The following is a 19,858-nucleotide window of genomic DNA, read 5'->3' on the forward strand; positions in this document are numbered from 1 at the left end:
TTTAGCATATATTCAAAAGTCTCGATAGCTTTTTTAATTCACTCACAGATTCTGTACAGCCACAGTCATGCAATTGCCCTCCTATTGTCTATGCATACACACACACACACACACACACGCATGCACGCACGCACACACACACACACTCACACACACACACACACACACACAGAACATATAAAAGCATGTATGAACCCACACAAACAATTACTTGAAGCAAACAAAAGGGTGACAGGTTGTCCACAGATTAAATGCATACAGCTGTACTTTGGAACTGGATCATCTTGCACTCCATTTCATGCTATAGTTGATATGCATAGAAAAATCACAACTAAAACAGTAAAGCTTTCATTAGACATCCAAAATCAACATCATATGCCAATTCCAGAGATATCTTGTAATTTGTGAAATGATTAAAAATAAATGAGTATCTTATCTTTGAGAATGACAGTAAAAAACCTGCCTCATTTTTTTTTTTACCATTTCACAGCAAACTCTTTCAATGCTACAGAGGCAAAAAGTACCAGTTTAGCGTCCTGGATGCCTTAATGATTTGATATCTTAAATTATATAATTATTATAATCAAGAGACCGTTGAAAACATAACCCAATCATTTTAGTCCATTAAGGCCATGCATAGAAGTTCATATATAAGTATAGGTTACACTGTGGTTTCACTTTTCCACAAACCACTCTTCATTCCAACGGAGCTCTGGGATTGGTCTGTGCCACTCATGTCCTGTTCCAGCTCGAGCACTGTCTTTTTGAGGGTGCCATTCGGGGCAGCGGCCCCAGGCACAGTGGTGGTGACACTGTTCAAAGGGTAGGAGCAGCGCTTAGTGTCTCGCTCCAGCTTCAAATTGTCTCTGCTGGCGCATCGTCTCTGAGCGCCGTGCATGGCTGCTCTGCTGGCCATAGAAGGCAGCAGGGGGAAGGGTTTGCGACTCCCGCTGCTGCCTCCATCACTTCCCTCTGAGGGGCTGGTCGGCACTGACTGTCCAGGGCGTTTCCCGTTGGTAAGCGGGCTGGCCTGGTTCTCCGAAAGGCTATGGTGGATGCTGCCATTCTCACTCGTGGCCTGTTTGTGAGCAACATGTGAAGAACTGAGGTGCTCTAAACCATTGGGTCCTAATGCTCCCAGGCTGCCCCCACCACTAGCAGTCCTTAGAGCTTTGAGACGATAGTGACCTCTGCCCTCACTCCGATGGTGATACTGGCTGCTTCCTTGTTTAGTTCTGCTAATCACTTTTCTTCTCTGGGGATGCACTGGGGCTGCAGAGTTAATAATGGGCAGAACATTGTTTGTTGGCTTGGTGGTGTTGTCAGCACTGGTGCTGGTGTTGTTGCCCACAGGGGCACGTGAAGTGTTGTTTGGACTGTCTTGTGCCACCTGCAACAGGTTGGTGAGCTTGGAGGGCCCGGGGCCCACACTGCTGATTCCACTTGGCGTGGATGATGACCGCGCTGATGAGGAGTTATGAGAGTCAACTGGTGGATGGCAGTTGATGAAAAGTTGCGATCCCTGCTCAGAGGTCTGCACTCCACTCCCGGTCGTGCAGGTGTGCGTGTAAGTAGACATAGGATGAGAGCGGCGGTAGCCTGGACAACATGCCATCCATGAGGCCTGCACATCCAGACGTCGAAAGCAGTGGTGCACCACCAGAAACACCCCTAGAACTGTGGCAGCAATCCCATAGAGACAGCTAAACAACAAGCTAGTGTGCCCTGTCAGCCACATTGCCATGGCTCCACAACACCACAGAACCACAAACAGGAAGTGGGTTGACACCAGCACCAAGAACTGTGTCTTCAGCGAGTACTGGTCCTCTGGCACGACAACAGGGTTCATAGGTCCCACCGCTGAGTCTGTGGAGAGGAGGCTAGTGCTTCCTGCCAGTGCAGGCTGGCTTTCAGTCACAGGAGTGGACACGGTGGTTCCTGTGCATTCTTTGGCCACACGGTGCCTCAGGCGAAACACAGTGCACAGGAAATAGATCCAGGTCACCAACACCACTAGGCCAGCAGGGACAAAGAAAGACCCCAGACTGGGGCGCCACACCAGCCAGCAGCTGCAAGAGGCAGAAAAAGAGTCAGGAGGGTCAATGCAAAACAAGGACACGTCTGTGTGTTCAACATAGTACACAGAATTATTCACTTCAGCACCAAAACAACACAAAGTAAAGGCCCAAATGGTTAAAAAAAAAAAAAAAAGAGAAGCACTTACTAAAGGCTGTTGTCGCCGTAGTTGTTGACATTGACAGCTGCAGTGATCCCACAAATGATAAGAGGAACTCCACCAGCTATCAAATAGAACCTTGAATAATAGAGAAAAATATATCAAACACAAGTTCCCAGCTGCAGTTTGAGAAATAAGAGCAGTTCTTGTTTGTGCCACAGGATGCTATGTGACCTTTGGCTGTTACAATGTTTTTAAATTGTCCGTGTCATTTTCCTTTTTCTGTTTTTATGTCTCTCTGGCTGTCTATAATCTGAACAGAGCTGTGTGATCCTTCACTCTCATAGTGGGCAGAGTGTTACAAGGGTCAGTATAGGCTCCAGAAGCCTGGGATTTATTGCAGCCTGATCCCGTGTGACTGAGTGGGCAACAAAGGGGTAGCGGGAGGGTCAGCGAGGTCAGTGTATGATCGCAGCTTCAGGATCACAGAGGGAGGAGAAATAGAAGGGGCTATTTGAAAAGACAGTGCACCCCCTGAATCATCCTGCTCAGATTTATGATGATCCCTCTGCTTCTGTTATGTTGGTTTCATACATTCCTCCCCTCCCCCACTCCGAGTTCATACTGGCTTATAGCTTTTTTTTTGCCTGACAGCAATACTCTGTTATGTCACTCCAAGGTTTTCTCAAAAACAGAGGGACTTTAGTTGTTGGGCACAATGACCCACTTTGATGGTGCACAGTTTGGGTGGCCGTGCAAAAGCCCTACCGCATCTGTCTAAAACATAAACCATATTGACAGCAAACAACAATCTCACAGTGCAGGAAGTGGGTGAAGGTGAGTTGTGGCTTGCTCACTGACCTGAGCATAGGTCGCTGAGTAGGTGGAGCAGGAGACTCTCCCTCCGGCTCCCGTGGTATTCTCCACAGAGCCTCTTTGTAAATGACCCTGGCACTGACTCCAATCCACAGCAGGGTCGACAGCGAGGAGTAGTGCAGGGCGATGCCCACCTGTCACATTTCACAGTCAGGTAAGACATCAGGCTTAAACACGCCACTAGTAGAAATGAGGGGACTGTATAAACGCATTACTTACTGCTTGACAAACCACTGGGTAGCTGGTCAGGCTTATGCCTCCTGCGTAAATGGCCGTTGTCATGGCGATGTGAAAGCAGGTATTCAGTAACGTGTGCCAGCTTTTTCTTGATATGTGAATAGAACTGCAGGGACACAGAGCTAAACAATCAGGAAAGGAAGCAAATAACAAAGAGCAGCATAAAGTCATTTTCAGCGTAAACTGCAGTACCTGTGGTGTAGTATGTGTGTGATGATGATGGTGAAGAGGCAGAGGAGCAGCACTGCAGTGCAGGCATAGACCACAGGGTGGAGCACCCTTACAGAGATGGGTGTGGAGTTGGGGAAGTCAGGCACCTCCTAGAAACAAATCACAAGCAAGTCCAATGAAAGTCTGATTCAGCCCTGTTGATCCTGGATGAATGATACAGTACATACTCATGGCTACCATACCTGCAGCACAGCATAGTTGCTAAGCAGAGAGCAGCGCATCGTGGAGGTGCTACTGTCACTGTGGACCAGCTGACAGCCCTCCTGGCTCCAGCTTCCTTGTTTCTCCAGAGCACTCAGGCTCCACTGGGCTGCCACAGCATCAGTACCAGGAGACAAGTGGCGCAGCGACACCCAGATGGGCTCTGATTGGTTCCACCTGCTGCAGCCGTCTGTCAGAGAAATGGGGGGAATTGAACTGAGATATCAGTCACAGATACTTTCATATTTTTAAATATTAGTCAATCTGAGATGTTCATTCGATGTTCCCTCAGCTTGTCTCATTTACTTTTTTATTGCTTGATGAGTTTTTACTCTCAACATCCCTCAGAGACTGTGATGAACTGTGCTTTTTATTAGTAGGTGGAAAGAGCTAAAATCAAATCAAATTAAGCAAATTCCTTCATCTACAAAACTAGCGCTGCTGCTGGTAGAGAACTTGGCTTCCTGCTTCTTCTTCAATAGATTTTTCTCTAAATTCAAATAGTTAAAAATACCAAAAAACATTATTGTTGATGTTATAGATAGTTGACATTCTGTTCAAGAATTACGCTACATAGTCGTAGCACTTAAAATATTCTGACATGATGTCATCTTACACGGCCATCTACAACAAGAATAAAAAAGGTGCAAAAAATGCTAAGCGTCTTTTAATCTGTATTTTTGAACAAAGGTGGTTTCACAAAATAAGCTGAGAGGCTTTCTCACCTAGGCCAACAAATATGACAGGAGTGTTGATGCTACGTCGGCGAGAGTGTTCCCCAGTGTTGCTTGAGTTCCCGGAGAGAGGGAAAAAGCTGCCGGTTCTGAAGGCTACAAACTGCAGCTTACAGTCCGCAGGAGCATCAGGAGGAAACAGAGTAGCTGGGAGAGTCACAGAGGCCAGGGCTACTGAATTCTGAAGAAACAAAACACAATTTTCATGCTGAAATCCACCAGTACACCTTGATGACTGTGAATGCAGATACGATAGGTTAATGATGGCACAGTATGCAGTAACAGTAGCAACGAGTGGACACAAGAACGGGTGTTCACACCTTACCTTTAGGGGAAAATTGTTGAGGGAGGTGTTATGGGAGCCGGTGCTGCAGCGGAAACGAAGCGGCTGCTCATGGGCGGACTCTGACGTGTCCATTCCCAGGCTGCCAGTTAAGTCCTCGCGACGCTGATAAGCGGTGCAGGTCATGCCAGTGAAGTAGGCTGTTCGAATGAAGTGGGCCTCCATCACAATGTTTCTAGACACCTGCACGTGTCAAAATCAAATATAAATGGTAAAGATTGTTTCCATATATTGTCATGTCCTCTTCAGTCATCCAGACAATAGAATACGGCTTACATTTCGCTGATATCATTTCTGGACATTCCATTGTTTTGCTGAATTACATGGCAACATACATGTATTTCCTGTTGTTACAATGAACTATAAACATATTCAGTAAGATTCTCTAGAAGCTCTACTTGCTCTGTTAAAAAAAGGAGAAGTTTGTGAAGAGATTTTAAAAAAGGTTTCAAAATGTGGGCTGATAGTCCCTACCATGGAGAAGTCCTGAGCATGACTGTGTAGCTGAGGCCAGGCCAATGTCTCTAGAGAGTAGACTATGGAGCTGCAGGCTCTCTTCTCTCTCTGGGAAAGAGCGAGGATCTGGTCATCCACCTGCATCACGTTGCTACCCATCTCGACCAACACCTCTGACAACTGGAACACACGCACAGAAATGTTACGATAAAAGGATAGTAATGTAATATACACATACTTGTATATAGCCATTTTAAATATGGAATGCAATCTTTCTCACCTCTCGCAGCTGTTTGACATAATCCATAAACTTCTCCATCATTTGCGCCACATACAACACATCCACAGAGTCAGTGAAGCCTGCAGCCTCCAGGGTGTATGTGCGCACCTGATGAGCCAAAGTGACAGCATTGGATGCATTGATGGGTCTCTGTGAAGAAAGAGCAAAAAAAGGGGCAAGGTTAAATACATAGTGTTTACTGAACAGGAAGCATGTAATGTAGTAAACCTAAGAGCTACTGACCAGGATGAATGTATGCAGGACACGGGTGATGCCATTAGTGTAGTGACAGTCTGAATAGTCAGCCTCCTGCCAGTTTCCAGAGCGGTCACAATGTCTGGAGGCTTTTTTCTGTTCAATACCTCCGTCCATAGACAGGGAGGGGTAACGCAGCTGCAGGCAGTACTGATGTGAGGTGATGCCTGCCAGAGTTCTGGGCCACCTGGGGATTAAAACCATAGAAGAGTAAGACCACTGGATCTTTACACGTGTACTAATAATTACTGTAAGTGTAACTAACCTGAACTCCCCACGGTTGTTGGCAACTTTATCCTCTGGACAGAAGGAGGCACTGTTCTCCAGCACCAATATTTCAACACTGCGAGACGTATTTCCCCGCCCAGTAGAAACCACACACTCCCACTCTCCCTTGGCCTCCACATGTACGTTGAATAGAATAAGCTCACTGGATAAAGAGGATAGAGACAGCTCATTATAACACACTATCGCCATATGCTCCATTGTGTGTCTGAACTTGTTAAACATTCATCATTTTAAGTTCATCAGATCATTCAAATTAGCATAGAGGATGAAAGAGAGCAGTCTGATTGCTTGGGTAACTCAAGTTGCTGTACCTGGTGATGAAGGTGCAGTCATGCAGCACACTGTTCTCCAGCTGGACACCCATCTCTGGGTCAGAGGTCACCAGCTGACTATTGTGACGCCAATGTAAGGTGGTGATCTTGTCCACCAAGGCGGCGGTGCAATGGAAGGGCAGCCGATCGCCTTTGAAGACCACCTGACGCTGGGACGGCAGCAGCGACAGGGTGTGCAGCTCCAGAGGACCGTCTGAGCAACATAGTGGGAAAAGACGGAGATACGACCGTTACACATCATCCCTCTGAATTATTTCTGCTGCTCTCTCGTTACTCAATCTCAGCTAAATGTTTCAACAGAAGCCATTACAAGTCTGCTGTTCTGGAGCAGATTTGATGCAGAAAGCACCAATTCCGAAATGCAACCCTCAGGATTAGTTGTCAACACGGCACACTGATACTTTTATTAATGTGTCCCTGCTGAGCTGCTGGGATTCATTTGTTTCAATCCAATTTGGTGTAGTAATCCTTAAAAATACAGAGATGATCTTTTGCGCTGATATGAGTCTACTGGCATTGTTATTCACAAGCCAATGTTCTCTGAAACAAAGCTCTCTGAAACCGCCTCATGCCTCGTTCTAATGCCTCGTTCTAATGCCTCGTTCTAATGCCTCGTTCTAGCCAGGCTCTCACCACAGCTCAGCTGACTTTCCCTTAGTCCACGCAGGGGCTTTCCCCTCAGGCTCCTGGGATAGGCACACAGGGTTTCGTCCCCCAGCCGGGCTGAACTGCTGCGAAAAAATCCTGGGACCCAACGCAACCCGCAGTCACATAACAGGTAGTCTGAGTTGAAGTTCCTGGAGAGAGAAGTGATGGTCATTTGTCATTATTGTCACTCTACCTGGCTCAGATACATTATCTCTTCATTATAGGATCGACATATCATACCTGTGCTTGACAAAACAAATACTTAAAGGCTTGATGCATATTTGTCAAGTGACAACAAATGTTGAATTACAGCCACCCCAGCACTACTTCTGTTACATATCACAGATTTGTTGTTTTTTTTGCTCTGAAATGAATTGACTGTTTTATGCAATAACTGGCAGTACCATATATTAAAATCAAGCTACTCTATGGTTGTCTAGGAAATATGTGTATTTCATCTACAAATAATACATAAAATATCCAAACTCAGACAAATACGTGTCAAATAAATCATCATTTCTAAATCTTTAGTTTTTCTTCAGACTTGAAGCCGTAGTGAAAACAAACCCTAGGCAAAATAAAAATTACGTTTAAATAAACTTTATTTTTGTCAAGAATATTTATTGTTTTAGTCATATACGGTATGCTGTGAGAGTGAATTTGTTGTGGTTTTAATGCCGACATTGTCTAATACTCACACGAGCTTGAGGGACGGCAGCTCCTGAAACACACCCGGGTCCATGGTCGATACGATGTTGCCAGAGAGGTTCCTAGCAGTACACAAAACTAGACATGAACTCCATAGCTTCCACACAACGCAGGAAGTAAAAATATTTTCATCGGATCTGTCTCTTACAGTTTAGTGAGATTGGTTAACCCCTGGAACATGTCTGCAGTCAGGCAGCCAATGCGGTTGTTGGATAGGTCACTAAAAGTGAGAAAAGACAAAGGAATGTGTTGGTTATTTTTGAATCAGGAGGACTCGTCACAGTCACAGATTGTGATATCTTGACTCTTTCAATGCCCATGTTGTTTTTGTGATATCAGATCAAACGCTACATATCCGACATAGAAGGTAAGACCGCGCAGGACCTCCTTCCTGGTCTTGTTTATGATAAAATAAATAGTGATTTTCCACAGTTAGAAAGCTTAGCAAGTTAAACATGAGCATGCACACGCTCTTATCTCTACTCCATGGGACCCAGTAAAGGTTCATCACTGATGGGGTAAAAGCAGGGCGCCTGTCCTGCCATCCACCTCTGAGTGTGATGTATAGCCACAGCCAGAGAGGGATCTGCTCTGTTGCACCTCTGACACTACCCAGTAGAGAGCTGTCCAGAGCATGTGTTTATCTCCCCCTGTTTGTTTTGAAAAGCTCCAGACCTTGCAGGGAAAACACAAGTAGGGGGAGGAGGGAAGGGGAGTCACGCGGTGCAGCCCAGACGACCAGCTCCGACCCACGCCACAACCAGGCCTCTGTGTCCAAAGACGCAGTGAGCGAGCAGCCGTCCTGTCACTTCCAATGTGTGTCCCAACGTGTGAGGAGAAACGGCGTGGCCCTGACGTTTCCACCGTGGCGGACGCGACACACTAGAGACGACATTGCAGTGGCCCCGCAAGGATCGGCAGAAACACTTAGTGAAGGAGGCCCTTATTGTCACACTAACACCAGGAGCTCAATATAACACATGACATCTGCCATTAGCTGCCAAAACAGTGTCTGCTTAAGATGTGAGGGGACATGTGGGCCTGTCTCTTTCAACAACTACTGTTAAACGGTGCTCGTATGATTAAAAAAAATCTAAAATGTGCAAAATTTCAAAGAACGTGTTTGAAATTTCTGATAATATGTTGCTGCACTGAACCAGAATCACGTTAATGTCTACTTACAGTTTCCGAAGCTCAGAAAGACCCTGGAAGGCTCCAGGCATGATGGTGCTGATTAGGTTGTGCTTGAGGTCTCTGAGGAGAGAGAAAATATTAGGTTGATGAGAAAATGCATCTAAGGATAATGATGATATGTCTAAATAAACTGTTTTACATTTTGAGAGATAGCACGTTTGCTTCCTCTTCCTACCAGCACCTCTACAGCTCACTAATTAACATCTGATATTTAGTTTGTTTAGTCCGTTCAAAAAAACAAAATGTAAAAACAATATAATCAGCCATTTTGTTAGCTTTGAACAGGGCCAGGCTAGAAGTTTCCCCTTGTTTCCAGTCTTAATGCTAAGCTAAGCTAACCCCCTGCTGGCTGTAGCTTCAAACTTAAGAGAGAGAGAGAGAGAGAGAGAGAGAGCAAGAGTGGGAGAGAGAGAGAGAGAGAGAGAGAGAGAGAGAGAGAGAGAGAGAGAGAGAGAGAATCGATCTTCTCTAACTCTCGGCAAGAAGGCAAATTAAGTTGCAGTATTTACCAGAAAGTTAACACTGAGACTTCAAGACAAGGCTTCTCTAAGTTTAAGGGGGGTAGACTGGAGACACATTTCCTAAACCTGGCTCCTCCAGTGGGAAACAGCTGGGTATTTCTGCACACAGATAGGAAATCGTATCCCATCAGCCACCTGGGTTTGAGGCTATACCAAGATGCAGGTACTCGACAAAATAAGATATTAACCAGATCTAAAATTGCTGGTCATTTTTCTTCTTGTTTGAAAGACTTCTTGTGACAACGTTGGCCAGCCTTTGAAGATCGAATTTAATACTATCTGCTGCACTTTTCTCCACCCTCTTCCCATTCAGCACCCACACCCATGAGTTTAACTATTCAGCCAGATGCCCATCGCCATCAGCTAACCTGCATTCGATTTTGAATCCAAGACGTTTTCTTTTATTGGCCAGGAGGGAATAGCGAGGTTAAAACAGGTCAGGAGACGGATGGTTATCGGCAGGACATAGCCGCTGTTGGTTGGAATGCGATCCGTGTTCCTACAGCATAAAAAAAGCCTGCTCCCATTGGACCGGTCACAGAAGAGGATTTCCTTCCAGGAGCTCAAAAAAAATAAACGCCGTAGCTGCATTTTTGTCTAATTCACTTTAACCCAAGAAGCCACTTTGGTAGGCAAGACCTCAGGGGACTTTCTGGTTCTTTTTCCCACCAAAATGATCTGTCACTGCTGCTCTCGACCACGCTGCCTCACACCAAGTAGAACCTCAGGCATCTCTTAACCATTGTCTTGTCCGCTTTCCATGAGATGAGCTATTTTGATCAAACTAGGGCAAGAAAATTGTTTTAGAAAATGGCTTCCAGTAAATAATTATACTGTGCAGCATGGCTGTGAGAGAGTCAGAGATCGGGGGTTTTGCTGTTGGTCCACACACTTGCTGAGCCATCGCTCATATCTGGATTATAGATGGGAGACAGTTTATAATGATGGAGCAAAAGCTATCTGGCCTCAGACCAAAAGGCTGAGTTCTGTTGTGTTTGTCTCAAAGCAGAGAGCCTTGGACAGCTCAGTCCAGCTCTTTGAGTGCATGCCAGCTTGTCACTTTGCAACAAATTCACAGCTTTTAAAAAGGTGGAGACATTTCCACCTCTATGATTCTGACAAAAAAATCAGCTTGGAACTAATGTGTGTGTGTGTGCGTGTGTGTGTTTGACAGAGAACAAGAATACTCTCCAATGTGTGTGTGTGTGTGGGCCTGTCACAATGTATGTGGTAGTCTTTGTGTGCCTATGCGTCCCGCTCTGAATGTACAGTTTCTGCATGTCAGTAGCTCTATAGGATTTGTTAACCAGAGAACAATACTGTAGTTTCCAGTCTAAGTGTCCCGGGGCTCATTAGTGCAGCGATGAAAGATGAGGCAGTGCCCACTATTTCCACTCTCTGATGACTGTCTCTTCCTCCCTGTCTGTCCTTTTCACACTCATACACACATGCTTTTGGTGTGTAACACTGACCTCCATGTATACCGTAAAGGGATTAAGACAATCCTACAAGTAAGCAAGAACGCATTAACCCCAAATCCTGATTAGGTTACTAGATCACAATCTCACTTTCAAACCTCATGTCTAAAAAGACTGAAATGTTTCTGCACGTTTCTCTTGTCATATTATCTATTGGTGATATCATGCACTCAAACGCTGCTAATTCCACTCTCAAGTAAGTTATTTTATGACCAACTGCATCATGTTATCTAAAGGGGCAGTTGGTAATTGTGCTTTTTCCTTTGTGATCAGTGAACAAATACGTTTGTCCTCATACTGAAACTTACTGCATTGTTTTAATTTTAAACACTATTGTACATTTCAATTTTAACAATACTGGACCAGATCTCAAGACTGGTTATTTTTTTTATCTCATACCTGTTTGATGGTAACTATTTAAGTAATTTTTACTGGCCAGCAAAATGGCCTGCAAGAATAACCGTAATGTGTTGTGTATCTGACCAGAAGAAACAAGCATGCACAGGAGCATTGGTTTAGCTATTCTTAGGAGACATCACATTGGGTTACATTCTTTGCCTGAACATTTACGGTAAGCTAAAGCATACATGCATGGTCCTAAATGAGCTGCAGAGACTTTATTTCAATGAGAACCACACATTGGCACATGCAACTGACAGTGAGTAGTTTATAAGCACCTAAAGCTTTCTGAAGATAAACCTTTTGCCCAGTTTGATAAAACCAGCCATCAACAAGCAATAAATAAACAACTATCACACACCTTTATTTTCTACAGTCTGCTCCTTTATACCCGGCTTGATAGGTCACAGTGCTGTGTGTGCTTTGGCCTGAAGAGTATCAGCAGTCCACTTCTTCTGATACACTCTCTTATCACCAAGCTGGGGAATGTGGAGGAGCTCACCACAGCCAACAGGACTTGAAGCACTCGCCAAGCGCTGAGCCCTACACCATAATCCAGGCTAAATCTGTGCTGCAGCCCCTCGCCACTCGCCCACACTCTCAGATGTATATCCAGCTTTATTTCAAACCTACAGTACAGTAGCTCGAGCAGGCCTCATACTGAGGCGATGACTTGTCTGTGTGCCCCCTGGAGTAGACAGCGCCCTCCCTGACAACAACTTCACAGCTCAGTGGCCTCGACACTGACGACAACAGCTGTCACCAACCAAGAGGATAATAGCAGAGACAAGAAATACTTCAAAGCCTCACGCTTGCAGAGGATGAAAATATCAAAGTTGAAAAAGTTAGAAGTTGCAACTTGTAGCTATTACTTTTTCATTATCTTCAGTAGCAGCATACTTCATTAAAAAAGGCTTCTTGATGCGTGTTGACGCATCATTATTCCTCTTTGAGTTATGCTTTGTAAACTTGGGAGTGCAGTGCTTTATCCTCATCGCCACATGTGGCCTGTGTGATGGGGTTGCGACAGACTCAAGCTCACTCCCAGCCCAGAAGGGACCATTGTCTGCTGCCGCTGGGCCTAGAAGCATGCGGCTGCCATTAAGAATGTCTATTCCCTCCTCCTGATCAATGGGGCTGGTCCTCTGCCATTCTGAAGAGTCATTTCTCTGTGGGTATATGGGATGAGCACCTGGGCCCCATGCAGGCTGGAGAGGAGCGACGTGCTTGTAGGGCAGCGAGAGGCTAATAATGAAGACATGGTCTGTAAAGCGCTCCAGACGTAGAGTGCTCCATTATCAGGAGCACAGCGACAGGGACTGGAGTGCTCCACTGACATTGTTCAGGCCCTGGACCCGGAGGGAGCTGGGAAAATGATTGAAGCCAGGGAATGGCCACTCATTATCGCCAGACTGGAATCAAGAATTTCCTGTTCCTGGAATTTTTAATGACATTACAGTGCCAATTTATATACTTAAATCATATTTATATCTAGTTGCAAATGTATGTAAGCAACTGCCTGAAGACAGAAAGAGATATATATGTCTATAGATGGATTATAGGTTTGTTGTGAAAAAAAAAAGGGGGGGGGGGGGGGGGGGGTAACTGGCACCTTGGTTCCTGACAGAGGTCGGTGGAGACCATTTTTGTGCAGCGTGTCATTTCCTGTCTGGTTGGCGTCTCTAGCAGAGGCCCTTGCTCGTTTATTTTTACAGTTTCCTTTTTTTACTAGCTAGCTTTCCCCTGTAGGGAGGGGCAGGTCGGTTAGGGGTTTCAGTACTGAGCAAAATCGTCCCTGTGTATGGCCCCGCATACCCCACCTCCCTTCTCCTCAACACACTTGCTCACAATGGGGGCTCTGTAACACTGGCCCAAAACGTACTCCTGCCTTCCCCCCAAAACAGGAAACCGGGATCTGCCGAGCTCTTGTTTTTCTATAATTTCCTGCTTTGCTGCCCCTTCCCCAGATTATTTTCTTTATTTTTTTTCTGGTTTTCTCCCAGATTGGTTACACCTAATCAACTTGTTATCTGTGTTCATCTGGAAACCAATTTCTTTGGTGCAGCCATGAAGGTAAAGGAGCATAAACAGACTATTACATTCATAACACTGCTTCCATTTGGATTACTATTGGACACATACTTGAGATTTCCTGTTAAACCTGGACAATCACCAAACGAAGGCTCTGCTCATGACTGACAGTAACATAAACTGTGGACCTAACTGCACAGAAATAGCAATATACACTTTTATTTGAAGTGTAAAATGTCCTAAGTTGATTATATGTTTCTATAGTTTGCAGCAAGACGAGCTGGAGGTTATTCTGCCAAGGAAAACTTTGGAACCACGGACTATTATTGACTTCAGTTATGGCTTTTGGAGCGGCAGAGAGAAGGGGGCGATGCCCATTTTGGCAGCTCTGTTGATTTTCTTGAGATCTACCAGCGAACCAAAGAAAGTTTAAGATTTTAATGGGACATACAGTACATCATAACATTTGTCAGATGAATGAGGATTCATCTGTCAAAGGCAGCAAAATGCTATTTCCTTTCTGTTGTTACACTGATCTTGATAATATTTATGAAATAATATTAGTTTTATTTGGTCAAAGTGGGTCATTTGATCTGAAAGAGCAAAACGTTTCATAGATCATCTTCACCAACAAGTTACTAGACATAGAATTAAAACAATGTACACATTATAACTGGGAAGGAAACAGGAACAAACGCCTTTCATTCAAATTATCAATGAAAAGGCAGACTCAAGTCCGTGAGTGAATTTTCCGCCAGTAGGTGGACTACAGCATGTAGAGAGTGGGAAGGGGGAGGAACAGCGAGAGACCCTGTGAGCTGGGAGAGGGGAGATGCAAAAATAAAGCAGAAAAGGAACACAAACGGAAGTGGGGGGAAGTAAGTCCAGAGAAAGCTCAAGTTCCTCTGGAGGAAAATGCCATTGAAACCATATCAAGTTTGCCGAATGAGAGTGCGAGAGAGTTACTGGCGTATAAAGTGTACAATTTGGTAATGGACTTATGAGGGGGCTCACTCGCTGTTTCAATAAACCCCCAGAGCCATGACTGAGCTACGCTTGCAATACAAAACACACCCCGTTCCTTCAGTTTATCTGAAAGACACATCTGGAGTCTATCAACTCCAGCAGCACCCCCCTTTCTGTTTCCACTCTCCAGCACGCTTAACCCCTTCCTCACCCGCTCCACCCCTTAATGTCATGCACTCTCATTAGGTGACTGTTGCCTAACTGGGGGCCAAACAATGACGTTTGCAGACAAACATACTAACACAAATGTTACATTTTTTTTTGAGGGAGAAATGAGACTCCCATGTGCAACCTCCACAGCTGGCCTTTGCTCTCTTCAGAATGGTGGGCTCCTACAATCTGAACCTTGTCTTACCCAGACTGGTCTAGACAGGAGGGCTCCTCGCCATCGCCGCACATTTTTCACTGTTTTTACATGCTATAACGCTGCCCACTTCTGCTTTGTTCCCACTCAAGGTAATTTGCTTAGCCTGGGTGGAAATAACGTTAATCTCCCACTAAGAAAAACAACCCCAGATTTATATAAGACAAACTGCAGGAGTGTGCTTTCCTTCCCTCCCTCCCTTCGTCTCCCTCTCTCTCCAGCCACCATACCATCTTTAGCCATCTTGGCTCCACTTCCCCTGTGTCAGATGGTAAAGTTGTTTAAGTTGGACAACTTCCTAACCCCAGCTGCTCAGAATGGCAGAGGCGATTTCAAGGTTGGTTTCAGAGAGGCTCAGGCAAAGACTGAGTGGCCCGTCTCGACATTTTTATAACAGATACCATCAAGTGAAAAAAGTAATGAATTAGCCTAAGCATTCGTAACCCTAAAGTGATAATAGTGTATATATTCTCTATCACGCAGACATGAATATAAAACATCTGCACATTCTCATGCCCTGTGTGACTTTCAGTGCAAAATTTCCCTAATGCTTTTTGCTCTACAAGCAAAAATCACAAACAACTCCTTATTTTCTGCTGTTGAATGAAGCTGTTATAAGTCAGCAGGAGGTTTTTTAATAATCTTGCATGATATTTCCTGTGCATACTCTTCTGTAGCGCAGTAAAAGTGCAGTCATGTCAAGTAGATCCATACTGCATTTCAGACTCCTTTGTTGACAAATTATATCATGCTGCCAACACCTTTGAGCATCTAAGCAGTTCTAACCACAAGCCTCACTCCTGGCTTTCAGTCCTGTTCACTGCAGGCGACCTGCTGCTCCCTCATCCATCATCATCGCTGCCCTCTGCTCTTCCTCTCTGCTCCCTCTCAACCGGTGGGGTGAGCAGACCTGATAATGAGCGCCCCTTGTGCCCCTGCCTGCCTGTCCTGTGTCCCATGGTGCAGTGGGGCCCAGTTGGACAAGCGCCAGACTGCCTCGACCCTCTCTTTGCTCATTATTCTCATTACCTCGCCTCAAATCAGCGCAGGACAGGCTGCTGGGATCTGTCCACAACTCATAAAGGTCCCGTCTCGTTAGAGGGGCAGCCAGCGTCGGCACAAAACAGGAAGGACGTGCAAAGAGGTGGAGGTACTCAAACAGGTACACAGGTACATTATAGAAGGCCTGATGGTGCGTACGCATATGTATGTGACTTATTTAGCATATAGCAAGCACCGCCACAGATGGCAGGTATGATTCAACTAGTGTTTCATCCCAAAAGCTGGAAAAAATGAGGTATTCCAAGATCCAAATGTAGCTGTTGGATGGCAATCCATTTAAAAGAGCTACAAAAACACAGTAGTCCAGTAAGAGGGCAAAAACAAACAAGGCTAAATTGCTCCTTTGCACTTGGGTGGTTTGGCAGGTTATGAAGGCAATAGTGGCTTTGGGGAGGTTTGTCCCAATGAAAGGGCTAACTGTGTAGATTGCTGCACTGTCTGGCCCAGGCCTGGAGGAGGGTGGCCCGCTCGGGAGCTGTATTCTCCAACTAACAACGGCAGATCAGACTGCATTCAACTCTGAATAGATGTCTGGTGTGAGCGCGTGGGTGTGAGTGTGCGTCTGCTGAGAGAGTTACCAGACTCATTTGAAACGACTGGACAAGAAGCGAGGGTGCCCATACTAGGAAACACACTCCGAGTTTCAGTACACACTTGGAGTCACAACAGAGATGGACCAAGAGTGAGAGTTGTGCAGTCAGGGAGCAGACTGTTTATCCTTGTCGCATAGGGGAAGAGATGCAGTGTAATTCCCTGATGTGTGTTTACTCAGCCCTAGTGGGCTGGCCTTTGATTACAGCACTGACCACATAATATGAGTAACTGTTCACAACTGCTCTAAATGACAAGCACATGTAGACGATAAACTGGAAACAATGAGAGGACCTGAAGAGCGATGGCGGGCTGAAGAGACAGAACAAAACAGAGATCTCACAGTACGGACAAAAACTCACAGTTAAACCTTAAACTGACTTCTATATGCATCCCTTCAAGGCCTTCCACTGCAACGGTAAATTTCAATGTGGCATTTTTCACATAGGACAGCAATTTTAACCATGAGCTCAGATGTAATTATAAGCTGTGCAGTGCTCAATTAAAGGTTGAAGACGTCAGAATGAGTGAGCAGACCTCCACCGCTGTGTGTCAGAGAGCCAGCAGAGGTTGAGGCAGAGGAGTGAAATGAGGCCTGCATGATTTACGTTATGTCCTCTCCTCACACAAGTATGTGTGTGTGTGTGTGTGTGTGTGTGTGTGTGTGTGTGTGTGTGTGTGTGTGTGTGTGTGTGCTGTTTGTCTGCCTGTTCTGTGTCTTTCTCGCAGGTCTTTTAGCTATAAGCCTGCAGGAAAGATCCACCCTGTTGCCCCCTGCTAGTTGTATCACTGCTCCAGATACAAGGGCCAGTTAGTGGGTAAGCTCAGGTTACCCGAGCCACCTATCCTACGGCGCTACACGGAAACCTGTCCGCACTTAAAAAAACAAGCAACATCATCTAATTTTACATCAAACTTCAGGCTACAGATCTTCTTTGACTTTTACTTTCTGTTATACTTGCACACACAGGGCCTCAGTGTAGTGTCTTCTTGTCAACAGCTTTATCAACGTCTTTGGTGCAAGACAGTTGAGGTGAGAGCCGAGAATTTGGCCTTGGAACTATTCACCCGTGGTGTTCACATGCCAGGCATAAAAACGTCAATTTCAGCAAATTTGGCTTTTGTTCTCGACTGGCATGTCTGGTGTGAGCTCCAGCAGGTAGGTACTAACAAGCTAACAACTGCAGCAAATTACCATATTTTTCTTTCTTTCAACATTTTTGAGAGGCTTGTTAGCTTCATGGGTGGCAGCTCTGAGTGGCATGTGGAACTAATATCCCTTCAACATACCCACCCCCTCCCTAACAAAATAAGTATGTCTGCCAGACTACAGTATCCAGACTGAAGCGGCTCCACGTGTGTTATTAGCCACCAGGACGCCCTATAAAGCTTTACTGGGATGCTCTGTAAAACAACACCTTGGTGGGAAACGCAAACTATATGTAATTCACACATCCCAGGAGTATCCCAGGAGCCTGTAGCTGGCAAATGCCAGTCTTGACCGTGATTACTGTAAATTAGACCAAAAGACGTATCATATCATACATACTCTATCTCTCTCTGTATTATCTCCTGTTTGAGACAAGCCAATGTCCCCAAGCTTTTGTAGCAATTGTCCTAGTCTGGACGTGGTTTGAGCTAAATACTAACATCATCACGCTAACATGCTCACATGGCAATGCTGACATGCTGATGCAAAATATGCTCACCATCATGACATGGCAACATTTGCTGACTAGCACTGGTCCAAAGAAGGCAGCTTGAAATTTTGACTTGATGATGGTGCGCAATGAATGAGTTAGGAGATCACAAAATGAATATAATTCATCTTGATTGTAATTTATCTTCTGGGGACAATGGATGTCTGTACCAAATAAATCCATCCAATATTCGTCGAGACACTTCAATGAAAACCCAAAATGTCAATGTCATGGTGGCGCTAGATTTACAGTCAGGGGATCAACGGTCATTAGGATTCATCATCTATGGATTAATGGTTGAGCAAAATTTCAAGACAATCCATCTCATATTTGTTGAGATATTTCAGTCTGGACCAAAGTGTTCGACCGACCAGCCGACAGAGCCATGTATTGTGTGGCTAAAAAAGAGAGTTGCTCTGTACTCTCTTCTCAAAGGTGGCAGCAATTCCCATTGTGGTTCTTTTTCTGTTTGTCAACAGACCTGCCATTCATTCATTTCCCCCAGAAATTATTCTGTCTATCATCTGTCTCACACGCCATACAAAGAGATTACGATGCTAAAAAGGAGGGCTGGACTGTCTGCGAAGCTGCCAACAGGCATCTCTTTCCAACGATCTCTTATCTTGACCTGAGGAGTGGGGCTTACCTGATAATGAAGGACTGAAGTGTAGTTATATGAGCTTTTAAACATAACTATACGATAGCCAGTCTGAGTGTATCATCCTCCCTGCTGGACAGAAGCCCATGTTTGGATAGAAGTGCATGAGCTGCTCAGATCTTACTGATACCCTGTCTGTATTTCTCTTCAAAGGCGCTGAGGCTAGCTTAAATAACAGCTCACACATGGATGCATAAAATATAACTCATGTAAACAATAAACATGATATTGTAGCATCTGCAGAAGTGAAATATTCATAAAAGATGATAAACAGTAGGCTACTCACAGTTTCTCCAAAGCGTAAAGTCCAAAGAAGGATCCATTTCTCAGAACTCGGATTTTGTTGTGGCTCAGTATCCTGTAAAAAAGAATCAGTGTGGTTAGAAATATTCCCACTGAGAATAAATTGAAGCATATTCTATGGCGCTGAGTTACTATCTTGGACATTAGCTTCACAGAGAGTTTAGGTTTAACCAAACACACAGTGAATGGGTCACAAGAGGAGGATAAGAGCCGAGGGAAATGTACACTTGGTGCTGCAGTCACACGCCATTATCCTGACCAGAGACATTAGCTTAAGATGTTTCCAATTAATGTTAAATACAGAATGGGACATCAAGATTAGGAGGGAAGCTGCAATCTTGATAATCATTTCGCATACATTTTTACATCAAAAGGATGTCTTTCCACATCAAACAAATGGCGGCACAGGCCATGTTAATTAGCCCTTTCCCTACTGGTGAATCACTTGGCTTATTGGGCTCTTATCAGAACTGAAGGCAGAGGAACACAAAACACACTGGAAGTAAAGTTGAGATTGCTTTGTCTGGCAAGGGATCATGGGAAATGTATATTTATAGTAATCACTTAGCTGTGAGGGACTTGCCATTGTCAAAGTCAGTTAGGATAGACCTTTCCTTTTTAAGGAATGGTTTGACTTTTTGGGAAATACGTTCATTCGCTTTCTTGCCGAGAGTTAGATGAGAAGGTCCATACCAATCTTATGGCTGTATGCTAAATATGAAGCTACAGCTAACAGGTGGGTAACAACTCCACTGGCTTTCTCCAC

General features: G+C 44.9%; 1 protein-coding gene across 1 annotated transcript in view; it reads right to left on the reverse strand.

The window, feature by feature from the left end:
- Nucleotides 1-661: 661 nt before the first annotated feature.
- The window catches only part of adgra2 (adhesion G protein-coupled receptor A2), a 34,646-nt gene continuing 15,449 nt past the window's right edge, over nucleotides 662-19,858 (reverse strand). The window contains exons 2-19 of the mRNA XM_076104641.1: nucleotides 19,076-19,147; nucleotides 8,948-9,019; nucleotides 7,914-7,985; nucleotides 7,756-7,827; nucleotides 7,043-7,206; nucleotides 6,389-6,602; nucleotides 6,055-6,219; nucleotides 5,778-5,976; nucleotides 5,535-5,684; nucleotides 5,273-5,434; nucleotides 4,781-4,981; nucleotides 4,447-4,636; nucleotides 3,703-3,911; nucleotides 3,482-3,609; nucleotides 3,272-3,395; nucleotides 3,038-3,186; nucleotides 2,225-2,314; nucleotides 662-2,069 (exon numbers count right to left, since the gene is read on the reverse strand). Of these exons, the coding sequence (XP_075960756.1) occupies nucleotides 662-2,069; nucleotides 2,225-2,314; nucleotides 3,038-3,186; nucleotides 3,272-3,395; nucleotides 3,482-3,609; nucleotides 3,703-3,911; nucleotides 4,447-4,636; nucleotides 4,781-4,981; nucleotides 5,273-5,434; nucleotides 5,535-5,684; nucleotides 5,778-5,976; nucleotides 6,055-6,219; nucleotides 6,389-6,602; nucleotides 7,043-7,206; nucleotides 7,756-7,827; nucleotides 7,914-7,985; nucleotides 8,948-9,019; nucleotides 19,076-19,147 (3,841 nt within the window). The remainder of the gene's footprint in view (nucleotides 2,070-2,224; nucleotides 2,315-3,037; nucleotides 3,187-3,271; nucleotides 3,396-3,481; nucleotides 3,610-3,702; nucleotides 3,912-4,446; nucleotides 4,637-4,780; nucleotides 4,982-5,272; nucleotides 5,435-5,534; nucleotides 5,685-5,777; nucleotides 5,977-6,054; nucleotides 6,220-6,388; nucleotides 6,603-7,042; nucleotides 7,207-7,755; nucleotides 7,828-7,913; nucleotides 7,986-8,947; nucleotides 9,020-19,075; nucleotides 19,148-19,858) is intronic.

The sequence above is a fragment of the Anarhichas minor genome, unplaced genomic scaffold (genome assembly GCF_050575085.1).
Source record: "Anarhichas minor isolate MPS153535 unplaced genomic scaffold, ASM5057508v1 ptg000030l, whole genome shotgun sequence".
Classification (NCBI taxonomy): Eukaryota; Metazoa; Chordata; class Actinopteri; order Perciformes; family Anarhichadidae; genus Anarhichas; species Anarhichas minor.